The 14,318-nt window shown below is 35.9% G+C and overlaps 1 protein-coding gene across 1 annotated transcript in view; it reads right to left on the bottom strand.

Moving 5' to 3' along the window:
- The window catches only part of LOC149087335 (protein CEPU-1-like), a 233,818-nt gene that overhangs the window by 53,206 nt on the left and 166,294 nt on the right, over window positions 1-14,318 (bottom strand). The window contains exon 2 of the mRNA XM_089231388.1: window positions 11,532-11,647. Coding sequence (XP_089087514.1) covers window positions 11,532-11,647 — 116 coding nt within the window. The remainder of the gene's footprint in view (window positions 1-11,531; window positions 11,648-14,318) is intronic.

The raw sequence follows: 14,318 nt of genomic DNA on the forward strand, positions 1-14,318 counted from the left end.
TTCAAAAATGTTCACTAAATATCACTTATTAACAAAAATGTGTGGTTTGATTTACGACGCATCTCGAAAGTCGTTGAGACTCAAATTTGAGGAATAAATATAGTTGTGGAGAGACTGATACACATGGGTATCCTTGAAGCGCTTTATTGGTGCTAAAAAACATAGCGATAGTGATTCACGGCTTCCAAAAACTCACGCTCATGGAAACTGAAGAATAATAGAAAATCATGCATTGAATCCTGCTTTCATTGCAATAAAAGGCCTCAATATAAAAGCCAGCAAAAAATGTAATGAACTCAAATTCCAAGAATTTCTTTGGAAAACACCACAAAAATAGAAAAAAAACGTTCGTTGCATTTTTAGACCTAATACGACCATCATCATTATTGTTTTCCATATGAATCAGACAGGAACAATACTTACTAACGTTATATCCAAGATGCAATGATTGCCGACATTATTGCAAGACATTATAACCGAATCTGACAGTACTTGAGTGAACAGAATGTTCTTTTTCGGTTACACTACCATTCGCATATACACTATTTAAGATACGTTTTTACGAAATATTCCCGTATTAATAGCCATTAATAAATGTTAATACACACTAAAATAGGGAACATATTTGTGTGCGTAATAATTGTGATATCAGATAGAAAGAAAAGATAATAAACTGCAGTAGAAAACTCCAGTCGATAATATCTGAATTTTTACCAAAAGAAAAGCCCATCGGCAAACATATACGAAAGCTTCAATAAACAAACATCAGCGCAAATCTTTAAAGAAAATCCTCGGGGAATATTTATTAATAAATTTTTATATCTTAGACAAAAGAAAATTTTTTTTTAACAAGAACAAAATGAAAACGAAAAGAGGGAATTTGTTGCCGTTGATGAATCATCTACTTTTCGTCAAAGTATTTTCGCAGCTGCCACGCTCTTCTTGAACGTCAGCTTGACATACGCCTGTATACGCACACAAGCGCCAACTCTACTAACTCTTCCCAATCTTTCTTCGACACCAGGGAATTAACTTCATCTCTTTCCTCCGACGTGTTTTGTTCGTCAGTCCTTTTGTAATGAAAAACAAACATCTCTCTCTCTCAGTCGCTCTTATTAGCGATAGAGGCAATTTGTCTTCTTGCGCCACCTCACTCAGAGATATATCCCTCCCTGTGCTTCCCTCACTAGAATCCCTTTCCTTTGTATATCTCCTTCATCCATAAGATCTATAGTTATTTCATTGACTTGTGGAAGTTTCATATCGCTCAGAGAAATAGTAATTACATTCATACGAAACAAAAATAGTTACTGCTATTTCTGATACACGATATCTGACGTTTAAAAATCAGAGTTATGACGTGGAAAATGCTCGTATTGTCTCGAGTAAAAGCTGTACGTTTATGATTTTTCAATGAATACGATGTTATACAGGGTGTCCCGTAAGTGCTAATTCGGCCATTATCTTATCAACCGTTCGATATAGTTGTAATTTGAAAAAATGCTCAAAATGTGTTCATAAATCACTCTGTAGCAGTTTCGAAAGGGAAAATACAATGAGTCATAAACTAAAAAAAATCTTAATTTTTATACGGGCAACCCCTGCCCTCTAACTTCCAATTGAAAAGTTGTTATTCGGTCTTTCCTAGGATCAAGAAAAATAAAAGTTCTACGTTTCTAAATTCAATATTCGCTGAGATATTTGAATTCAAAAATCGGGGAAATCCCGGAAAGAATAACATGAATGAGGTTAATTAAAAATAACAATTACTTCTGGATATCTTGTGTGTCTATATTTGCCAACGTGATGGGCAAGTGGTCACAGTGACATACTCGCATCGCGAGGTCCTAGGTTTGAACCCACCATCGCCCACAGTGGTGATCGGATGAAGTTGGTTTTCTGCGGTTCCCAACTTCGAGGTGAGAACGCGAGCCGGTCTCTTCCTAGGCTGCCACTGAGAGCAACAGACCTATAATCGGTAAAAAATGTTTTTCAATCATTATACTTCACTCACTCCACTTATAGCTGGCAGCACTGAAAAATCGGACACAACACTAGACACGCCCTCAGACCGTTAGGTACACGCAGTTACACTTCCGGCACAACTAACTAGGTAGTAAATTACCCGTAGATGGTGATAGACCTGAGTTCTGCTCGGTTGAAAGAAACAAAAGAAGCACAAATACGGGGAAAGGAGAATTGTCCGTTAGTTTATGCTGTTCTTTCCCAAAATTTATCAGGTTTTTGAGTTCAAATATTGCTCTAAAAACGTGGGACTTTTTTTTGGCCTCAGGAGAGGCAGTTCAACATTTTCCTAATTGGAAATTAGAGGATGGTGGACCGTAAAAAATTCAGATTATGTTTATTTTATGACACAATGCACTGTTAAAACTGGTAGAGAGTGATTAATTCCTAAACACGTTCGGTGTGTGTGAGCATTTTTTTAAAATTAGAACCATACCTCTCTACGACGAACGATTGATGAAACAGTCAAACCTCATTAGTGCGTCACCCGGTTAACACGTCATTCCGCTTAACGGGTCACGTTTTGGAAGTCCCAATTGTCCTCAGGCAGGTATTGGCACAGCTATGGCTTACTCCGTTTAACGAGTCACTCCGCTTACTAAGTCATATTTTTGTTCTCCCAAGAGTCACTCCTTAACGAGGTTTTACTGTATAGCATTTACAGGACACCCTGTATATATTAGTCTCCATTGAGATCGCATGCCTTTTTTCAGGTCTGAACATAACGATATTTGTGTCAAACCTTTATAGTGCTATGTCTATTTGAATGTACATGATAAATATATGGTAAAAAACCCCGTATACCAATTTCTTATCTCAATTCAATTTTTTTTTGGTCTTTTAAGAAGTACATTTCAGTACACAATACGGCTATATAAGTACGGATTTGTTTTACTAAAAATAGTGTATTCTTTGTTGGCGTCATTTTTTGCAAGCTGTGACGTTTATAGGTTCAGAGATGTACAGGGAGGGCAAAAAGTCCGTGGAAAATTTGAAAATGAATAAAAATCAGAAAAATAACTGAAATAAAAAATGGTTAGCAGAGTTAGCATCGCTAAGTCAAGAAAGAAATTTTTAAATGGGGAAAAAAGAAATAACTAAAAAACAGCCGAGAGATAAGTGGTATATGAACCACATAGACGGTTAATATAAACCTATATGCTGCAAATTTCAAATTTCAAAATAAATTCAAATTTCAAATTTCAAAATAAATTCAAATTTCAAATTTCAAAATAAATTCAAATTTCAAATTTCAAAATAAATTCAAATTTCAAATTTCAAAATAAATTCAAATTTCCTTTATTTACGATTTTTAAACACAGTTACAAAACATTTAGGGGCTAAGCAAGCTTGCGAGTCCACAAAACAATATCCAATACATATCTGTTGGCATAAATAATAACGAGAGAAAAAAAAACACACATGTATATTGATAAACAAAAAAATTTGGCATTTAGCAGCGTATGCAAGATAAAAGAAGATTACATTACAATATCAAACAGATAATCAAAAATAAATAGACAAATACCAAATTTGTCTTATAAATGAATTAGTCTATTGTCTACGGTTTCAATTATAATAATGAATTTTTGTAGTAAAACTTTTCTCTTTAATTTCGGAACAGAATTTCACAGCTATATATACTGAGCTCACAATAACTCTAAATCAGTTTCACAGAACAGCAAGGGATTTTTTTCAATCTAGTACAAGTGTGACATGGAATTAAAATATGAAAAAGTTTTACTTTTATTTACATCCTTACGAAAACTGAATTTAAAGTCAAATTTTTGGAAAAAATTCGAAAAAAGTGTTATCCTGCGTTGTGTGTATACAACTGTAAAATTATGTATCATGAAATTGAAATAAGCATAGAAAAATGGTTTTGCCAACTTGTATAGAAGTTCAAATTGAATTACGTGAAAATACCGAAAGATATCCGTGATAAAGTGAGCAAAAACTCCAGTTATTTGCTGAAAGTAGCTGGGTGATAAGGGATTTTACACAGGCTATAACACATAATATTTAAATTATTTTCTGTCATTTGACTATTTCTATAATAAGCTCTCTGGCAAACATCCAGGATTGTGCAAATGAACGAATATCTCATTGAATATCTAAACTTCTTTTCAGTATGCTTCATGTATCGTGTCAATTTTTCTGGAAGTTTCGAAAAAAAATTAGGTCAGACTCTTCTCATGGGCCTCTCAATAATAAATATCTTGTGAAAAAACAAAAATGATAAGAATCGTCTCAGATTCCCCTCGGGCCGGAGTCCTACGAGCCCCACCCTTGTGGGGGGGTCTTAACGAGTTTTTCTAACCGATTCATGAATTATAACTCATGCATTAGTTAGAACTTTTTATTATTTTTGACGAAATCTAAACAGTGAGAAAAAAATTTACACATGTTGTGAAAATTTTTTGATACCAAATTTTTTCTTTCCACTTTCAAACATTAGCATTTTTTCAAGAGAGCTTTGTTTTATCAATTTAATGACATTTGCTTCATTTTTTGGGACAGTTTTTAGTTATTTTTCAAGATTTTTTTAGGGCAACATCATCAGAGACTTGGTGATAACAATACTCGAATATATTAATTGTATTAATAATTGTAATATTTACATTATCCTCGATAGCAATAAGAGACGTCTGCTATAGTAAAAGTCGGATTTTTCAACAGAAATTTCGACCAGTTCTTCCTAGCAACTAATTAATACACCATAGCATATTTAAACAAAAAAAACAACTCAAATTTCTAAAAAAAAACAGGAAACTTTCGATTCAGATAATGAGTAAAACACAAGTATAAATGGCTTAAAATCAACAGAAAAAATTATTATCCCCCCTGAAGTATGATAATACTAGCTCTAGTAGCAGCAGCAGATGGTGATCCATCAGCATTGATTAACTACAACGGTGTAATCCCGTGTGTTCCTCTACTGCCTCACTCTCTCTCTCTCTCTGTCTATTATTTACTTACCTTACTATTCTCCAGAGCTCATAATTTATTTATTCGTCCAGCATCCGACTCCTGCATCATTTTATGCCAGTTTTAATTAAATTCCTACCCCGAGATAATACGTAGAATCAGTACAAGCCTCTCTTTCCCAGCGTCCACCATTTTTAATCCTCCCAGAGCTCGCGTCCGTAAGCGAAAGGGTATGACGCCCTCTCCACCCCTTTTTTGCTCCTGCTAATGAAAGTTTTCGGACTGAACCTTAAAAAGGAGAAGCAACATAACACTACGGTTAAATCATATATATTTTTTTAAATATTATTTTCCTATGCCCTGCTTCTGGAAAAGGATAATAGAGAATTATCCTTTAATAAACTTGATGAATTTGATTTATAATTTATCTTACGTTATTATTATCATTAATTTTTTTTTTTAATCTAAAGAGAAAACTTAAATAAATAAAACATCGATGGTAGAATCTGATTATACAGATACGCTGGATGGTTTCGGTGAAATACTATACGTGGAATGGGGATATTATACGTATTATAGGATTAATCTGACTTTAATACTTTTGGTTGAAATTTTGGGTTGAGTTGATGACTTTTTGGAGATTGTAATGAGATGTAATCTTGAATTTTAAAATTGATTATTCATTTATTCCAGTTTCTTTTGACGAATTTTCCGATACTTTTTTTTTAATGAAATATATGATAACGTAAAAAAATAATGTGCGTTATTCATGAAATTTAATAGAGGTGTATGCAGAATGCCAACCTTTATGCAATAATGTGAAATGAAAGCAACTATTTCTTCTAACACGTATTTCATTTATTTAAGTTTCTTTTACTGTGTTTTTTTAATGAAAAAAAAAGCGTTACCTAAATTCATGAATAGTTTAAAAATTCATAAATATTAGAGGAATTGGTATATTTGAATGTGGTTTGCGAAAAAGTTATTCCCACGAAGAGGAACTTTTTTGGTATAGAAGAAAAAAAATAGTTCAACTTCTTGTTGATAGAGGACGCTGAAAGAGAGTGAAGTACAGGAAATACGCAAATCAGAGTCTTAGAAAATGCAAGGTGTACGATTAAAAGCTCATTTCTGAATTTCTAATATGTTGATATTGGTTTCGGAAGTACTATTGGTGAAGCTTTACCTCAGCCCGCGAATCACCGGCTGGAGCTTTACGACACAGAAGAGATTGAAAAAAAAATCTGCGTGAGAATCTCGCACAATATTCTATAAGTTTCACTTAACTTAATTGAATTTGATTTTAAATATTTGCAACTGACATTAGTAAATGCCGTGATGTTGCAGGCAGATTTGTTCACTAAACACTTCCGGCAGTAATCATGGTTGGCTCTAAATCGAGGAAGGGGGGCGTGCTTTTATCGGGACTGAAGTCTAGTATAGAAATGAAGAGGAAGGAAAAAGAAGAAAAAGGAAAAAATTAAAGGTGGAAGGGAGAAAACAAAGGTAACGTGACAAGCTGGATATAAACCGCATACTCTGGATTGCGAGTCCTACGCTTTATGGGGGCCATTCAAATATAACGTGAGAAGATTTTTAGCCATTTTGACCCCTTCTCTCAGGCACTCATTCTGCAAAAGTCAGCAAAACTCTGACCCCTCCCCGTCAACAAACTTCAGTCAGTTCTGTCCCCCCACTTCCTAACACACACTAGGATCAGAGAGAAAGGGGCCATATACGTCCCCACCCCTCTGGTGTAGTAGCATTCGTCCAGCATACGGGGGGGGGGGGCCCGGGTTAGATTCCCGAGACGAAATCATTTCCGAAAAGAGAAATCGATATTTTGACATAACATGTATATATTGGATAATTTTTTTTATAATATATATTTTCTTCTACACGCAAAAAAGACACACCTCCTTCACGAGAATGAATTTTTTCTGTGCAAATCGCATTAAAATCCACAAAGTCCTTGAACTTTTATGAATTTTCAAATTTTTTACTAATTTATGAGACACCCTGTATATGATTGATTAACATATCTGGTAGATAAAAGAAGGAAAAATATTCATGAAATTGCATAGAAATGTGTATAAAATATAAACTATGTCAAAAAAATATGAAATAAACCCAAATACTTTTTCCCATATGGAGCGTAAGAGAATTCTTCAATACTTCCGAATGTATTCAGTTTTATGAAAATGAAATTCAAAAAATGACCTTGAAATATGCGCATTAAGAATTTTATGCACATAAATTTCATATTGATACTGTTCTAGTGTAGAAAATCTTTATTTTTTATATAATCGGATTCTTCTGTCGTTATAAGACTTTAAAAAATGCCGAGAATTCATTTTTAAAAAACATAATATCTTATTCATAATTTATTTTCCACGCTTATACATTTCTTTTAACGTGGGCGAGTGTTCCATTAGCTATTTTTTGTATCATACTATTTATCTCAGGACCGTATGTCTGGATTTGTCATTGATTTTTATTGGATTATGTTTGATTCAATGCAGTAACCGTAAATATTTTCCCTAATTAACTGCCTCATACTGAAAAATATACACCTAATATTTCTGTAAAGATGTAAATGTAAGTTGCTCTGATATATCCCCCCCCCCCCTTATTATCTGAACAACATGTTTTGATTTTCTCAATAACCTCGTTTTTGCAATATTTCTCTGAGAAGAATCATAATTGAGATACTGTACTGCCATTGCGTGGATTTCTCAATACAGCAGATTCACTTTTTAATGATCACCGTTATACCGAAAATCTCCTTGAAACAAAAACTTTTCTGATTCCCCAGATGAGTTTATATAGGAACAATGTAAAAATCTGAAATTCCTTTAAAACAAAATTTCGTTATTACGAAATGATATTTCCGGTCTCTTTGACTTCGTTATAACGGGATTCGACTGCATTTATATGAATGCAAGAACAACACGATCTTTTATACATTTTACTCTGAAATCTGGTGGACAGCGTATTTTGATTAGATACGATCAAATATTATGTATATCAAATATAATATAAATCCTATTAGTCCAATGAGAAAAAATACAAATTATGTAAAAATAACGGTAATAAAGGCTTATGCACAATTTAAGAAATAATATATCCGAGAAAAAAAGACTTCGCATGATTTATCGAACTGCTACTTTTAGGAAAAAAGTTTGTCTTGGACATTATAATTAATTAGCGCCGAGATTGTGTAATTCATTACCGCTGGAAATATAGAACATGTCCACATATGTGGGATTAAAAACAAATCATTGCTCAGATTATGCATTTCAATAGCCGATGTAGATTCATATTTTAACATTCAGGAGGAGCAAGGAATTATGCACCATAGCTGCGCCATTTTATAATTGTATATTAATTCAGAAAATATTTTTTCCCATTTTTTTGTAGTGTGTTGCACGTTATATTTGTATGTTGTTTTAAATGGTTATTTCGTATTTTCAATCTGACATTAAGAATTTTATTATATTTGTGTCGTTTGTGTTTTTTTAATATTTCATACAAATACCACAAGAGACAAATTGTCCAATGATGTGGCTGAAAAAAAACCAGCTTCTAACTTGTAACTGCTTTCAACTTTTTAACAGCTTTAACATATTTATTTTGCATGTTTTTATTCTACATACAAGAAAACTCAATTCTTTTCATTGCCTGTGCAGCAGGCATATATTTGAACTCTAGATGGTGAATATGTGTTTCTTCAAAATTGCATTTTTTTTAAGAAACGAATGAAATTAATTTGACTGGATTTATGTGACTTCATACTAGGAAAATTCCGCATTACCCGAAGATGCCACTACTGCTATTTATTGAACCGCACATGCACTTCGACCATATTCCTCTACAAAACCTCTGAGGAATGGGTACATCTCGGAATGTGCGTGTATGTGTTGTAAACCTAACTTGAAGCTTGTTTCGGTGGAATGCTTATCATGTGTTGTTTGCCAAGTGCTGCCATCTAACTTCCGAATTTAAGCAAGCAAATCGGCTGGTTATTTTTTTTTCTTGTATCGTATGTGAATTTTTTAGATGTTGTAGGGCTGATTGTTTTCTGTGGAGATAATTTTTTCAATAAGAGATCGGCTCGCAGTCACATTTCAAAACTGGAAAACCAGAGAAAACCGACTTGAGTCGACCATCATTATGTCGTCAATGGGGTTCGAACCTAGATCCTTACGACCACATAGAGGCCAAAATATTGAGCTTAGCGAAGATACTAAAAATAACATTGAAACTCAATAGTTTTTTTAAAAGACTTCTTTAAGAAAAATATTTCTTAGGTATTTCAAAAATTCTTTCACCCTTTTTGGGCATTACCGTTACCGATGTTGATCTAAAAAAACTGCGATTTTTCAGAATAGCCTCCATTTTCAGAACTACCCATTACCAATCACGCGATAGAAGCGAAATTATGCAAACATGGAGACATTCAGGAAGAGGAAAAAGACACAAAAAAAAACGTGACATCAAACATCGTGGTGCATACTCATGGGCAGCGAATCCTTTTATGGCTCCGACTTGACCTATACGAAATGACTTTATGGAAACATAATAATACTCTTAAGCAAAGGGAGGGTCGGGAGCGTAGATGCAGCAGTCAAGTCTTTTACTCCTTCCAAGTAAATTTTTCTTGTTCTTAGAAAAGGTAATAAAAATACTCGGCATAGCTTTAATTCTCTTCTGAGTGAATAAAAGAGCATAAGAAAGGTAAAAAAAAAAAAAAACTACTCACACGGGCATAAAATCTCTAGAGCTTCCAGAAGAAAGCTTCTATTTTATTGGATGCACATACACATGCACACAGAGAGTGAAAGATAATACACACACAGAGAAAACCCCCACCAGAGTTTGTGCAACATGCCTTTTCTGTGCGAGTTGAGAGCCTGAAGAAAAGATACTCTCTCGACATTAGGCGGCGAGAATAACTGGATGTAGTAGATGACGTCTATGGGGGGTATCTTACAGACAATAAATGGCGGCTGTTAACGTCGTTAAGGACTCTTATTGATAATCCTCGAGCATCCCGAATCTTTTCTTTTGGCTTGGATGGCGGCCGGAAGACTTCCATCTCTTTATCTGCTCTGAATAGAATGTACATACGTTTTATACGGGAAAAAAGGAGCTGTATGTGTATGTATATCTATGCCCATCGAGACATGAGACATCGATCTAATGGTGATTAAAACAAATTTATCAAGGATTCATAACCAAGCCAAGTAAATAGAGTTTGTGTCAAGAGAATGATTTCGAAGAATTATAATTAATCGTGTGATAGTGATCACTTCAGTAGGAAAGAGATACTGAAGATGATTCAAAAATCCCCAATGAATTAGGAATTAATCTTTTATATTTTTCAAGTTTTTTCTTTCAATTTACAGAGTTACGCACATTGCACATTCGAAGATTGAATAAGCAGGGAGACAATCTCATTTATTCTATCATCAAACTTGTACAACAGAATTCGTGAAACTATGCATTATTGCATTGCTCTTTCTACGGGAAAAAAATATTTTCAATCCTGTATGATTTTTAATTAGTTAAAATGATTTATTTAGGGTGAAATATAAAGTTTTAATTAGCTTCACTGTTATCTATAAATCGATTAAAGTTTGTTTTGCAAAGTTGAATAGTTCTTTTCTTGAATTTATTTGCAATCCTCTTCATTTGGTGCTATTTTATAAATCTCTGAATACGTAAAATTCTAGTAGCTCTCAAAAAATAACACCGAAAAGGAATTAACTCTTTCTAGGTATAAAAAGTATTGTAATTTCACTGTCGTATTTTTCTTTTTACTGAAAACGACAGTAAAAGATTCACTTGCTAAATTACAATAAAAGAGAGAAGAAATTGGTAGAATAGCTTTGTGTGTTTGACTACGTATTTGCCATGTACAGTATATTCAGATGTAAACGAGACTATAGAGGGTAAACCCATAAATCCGTAGCTTTGTATATAATGTAAACGTTCATTACTGCAGCCAGTTTGAAGATAAAAATTCAGAATCGCTTTTGATCATAGGTGGTAATATTCCTTTCATTTTATATTTTGAATTTGCTGGTAGATGTTCCAACTAATTTAACGACAACAACGGACAATTCTTTGCTTCTTGCAGAGCATATGAGGCTATGATTTCACTAATTTGTTAAAATGTTTTGATTGCATTTATTTTTTTTTACCTTGAGCTCTGCAATCTGAATTTTTATCTTACCATAATCACAAAAAAAGTAGTTATATACTTGACAAGTAATATTACTTAACTACTTTTATTTTAAGAATGATTTTTGAGACTTTGTGTGTCTTTGACAAGGCACTGTATGAGCAGTTTAATTCGGAATTTATTTTTTAGAATGATTCCTTCAAAAGACGTGTCATTAACTATGTAAAAATTATTAACTCAAAAAAAAATTGAGCATTAAAGGGTTAAGGGAAATTTAAATCGAAATTACTTATAATACATTTTTTACTTTCAAAATTATATACAATATGTATATATTTCATGTGTGAAGCTTATGTGCTGATAAAAGTAAAAGCACATGCTTAAAACTTACTTTGTACTCTCCAAGATTTTCTACAACACAAGGCAATGTGACGTCTCTTCCAGCAGCAATAGTAATGTTTGGTATCATCTCGGCAAACCATGGCTCTGGACCTTCTGGTGGAGGACCTATTATAATGGAAAAGAGACGTTTATCTCTATAGATTAATCAACAGTGAAACAAGAACAATAATAAATAAAAACTACGTAGTTAATAATATACGAATTAGAAACATACTCGGGTGATCAAATGAGATACGATAAAATATACGTAACCGATGAATATAACTAATCAGTCAAAAAAAAACTGTGTTGTGCTTAACAGCAGAGATTTTGAGAGAGAGGAAGCAATCTGAAATGTCTCTCACTAGACATTTATAAGAGTCAGACTGGAGGAGCATTCGGAATTACACAATAGCATAAATACGCTTTATTCAAACATTAGTACAATAGCTACGGAGAAACACAACCGACCGCCATGGCCGCCAGAACTCGAATCGCACAGCAATCGAACGGCGCGCGCTCATTGAAGCTCGCGCTGTGCGCTGTTGCCAAGTCATACATATAAATATAACACATATATAACACCTTCCCTTCTAAAAGAAAGTCTGCACTACAATGCACGAGTTCAGTTACGTAACTCACTACACACCTAGTCTTTCAGGTGGTCGCCTGCGACGTTGCGATCGCCTCAGATGAGGAGGTGATGAATCAACAGCTTGAGGATTCCTTGCCTTCGTTGGTTCATTTCTGATGGACTCGGTATTCTCCGTCTGATCGGGCCCCTCTGATTTATTGGGCTGCTGGGATACCTCGGAACCAGCTGAACGCGAAGGTGACACCGAACGCCGTTGACGCAATTGGTTGCGATGCCGAACCACGTGACCCGAAGGAGTACTCACTTCCGACATGACCCTACCCCTTGAAGCGGAGACCGTTCCTGGCATCCACCTTGGGCCACTTGCGTAGTTTCTGCACCATACTTTATCCTCAGGTGCAAACTTTGGTTTGAAATCGGGATCCGTCGCCAGATGTTGACCCGGTTTCAACAGGTCCAACCTGCTTCTCATGACTCTGTTGAACATCGCCGTACCAGGAGCTTGACCAGTTGATGAGACAGGTGTCCTTCGATAGTGAAACAGAAATCTGTCAAGCCTTTCTTGGAAGGAGCCGCCCTTAATTTTCCTCAACGCATCCTTCATGGAGCGCACCGCTCTTTCAGCCAACCCATTTGACTGCGGGTGATACGGCGCAGCTCGGACATGGATGACTCCGTTCCTACGAAGGAAATCCGAGAACTCCTGACTAGTGAACGATGTTGCGTTATCACTGACGATTGTTCTGGGCAGTCCGAATCTCGCGAAGAGGGATCGTAATGCAGCGACCGTAGCAGCTGACGATGTCGAAGACACCGGAATTGCTTCCAACCACTTAGTGGCAGCATCCACTACTAACAAAACGATGTGGTTATTAAATGGGCCTGCATGGTCGATATGAATTCTGCTCCAGGGCTCCGTTGTGGAAGGCCATGGTGCCAAGTTTGATGGAGCAACGGAAGCTTCGACTTGACAATCGATGCACGAACGCACCAAGTCCTCAATGTCTTTATCAATATTCGGCCACCACACAGACTGTCTAGCCAAGGCTTTGAGAGCACCCATACCTTGGTGACCCCCATGAAGCTCCGACAGCACGTACTTCCTGTACTTTGGTGGCACATATATTCTATTCGCACGAATAATAATACCGTTTTCCACTGACAAGTCAGTTCGGCAGAGCCAGAAAGGACGAATTTCAGCCGTTACACGCCTGGGCCAGCCTTGTGCTATGTATCTCTTCACTTTCAACAGAACAGGATCAGCATCTAACTCCTTCTGGAAATGAAATCTGGTCACCGCGCCATCATCCATAGATTCCAGCAATAATATTACATCAGCAGGCATTGGACAATCAGTCACAGTTGTCGGCACAGGTAGCCTACTGAAAGCATCAGCATTAGCATGAGAAGATCCTTTCCGATACACAATGTTGTACGAGTACCCTGATAGTACAAGCGCCCATCGCTGAATGCGAGAAGCAGCCATTGGAGCCACTGGTTTAGTCTCAGAAAACAGGCTCACTAGTGACTGATGATCGGTTACCAAAGTGAATGTTCTTCCAAGAAGATATTTCCGATACCGTGTAACCCCGAAGACCAACGACAAGGCTTCTCTTTCGATTTGGCTGTAGTTCCTTTCCGCTTTCGTCAGGGATCTAGACGCAAAAGCAATAGGACGATCGCCCACAGCTGAGGGATGAGACAACACAGCTCCTACTCCGTACGGACTAGCGTCACACTCAAGACGCACTTCCTTAGTTTCATCGAAGTGGACCAGCAACGAAGACGTAGACAGTCTTCTCTTTGCTTCTTGGAAGGACTTCCTCTCCTGCTCAGTCCATTTCCAACATGAATTCTTATTCAACAACTTATACAATGGTGCTAGCATAGAGGACATATTTGGAAGGAATTTTGCATAATAAGTCAGCAAACCTATGAAAGACCTCAGTTCATCCGCATTCTTTGGCTCAGGAGCTTTCTCAATGGCTTCCAACTTCGTTTGCACTGGATGTAGTCCTTCTGCATCGATTCTATGCCCCAGATATTCTACTGACGTCTGCATGAACGAGCACTTCGAGGGATGTAGCTTGATACCAGCTTCCTGCAAAGTACACAACACTTTGCTCAGATTCCTTAAATGATACGATACAGAGCTGCCTGTTATCAGCAAGTCGTCTAGGTAGCACAACGCATTTTCATGCC

Source organism: Pholcus phalangioides, unplaced genomic scaffold, assembly GCF_987345545.1.
Source record: "Pholcus phalangioides strain wild (caught in Gottingen) unplaced genomic scaffold, Ppha-v1.0 ptg000004l_1, whole genome shotgun sequence".
Lineage (NCBI taxonomy): Eukaryota > Metazoa > Arthropoda > Arachnida > Araneae > Pholcidae > Pholcus > Pholcus phalangioides.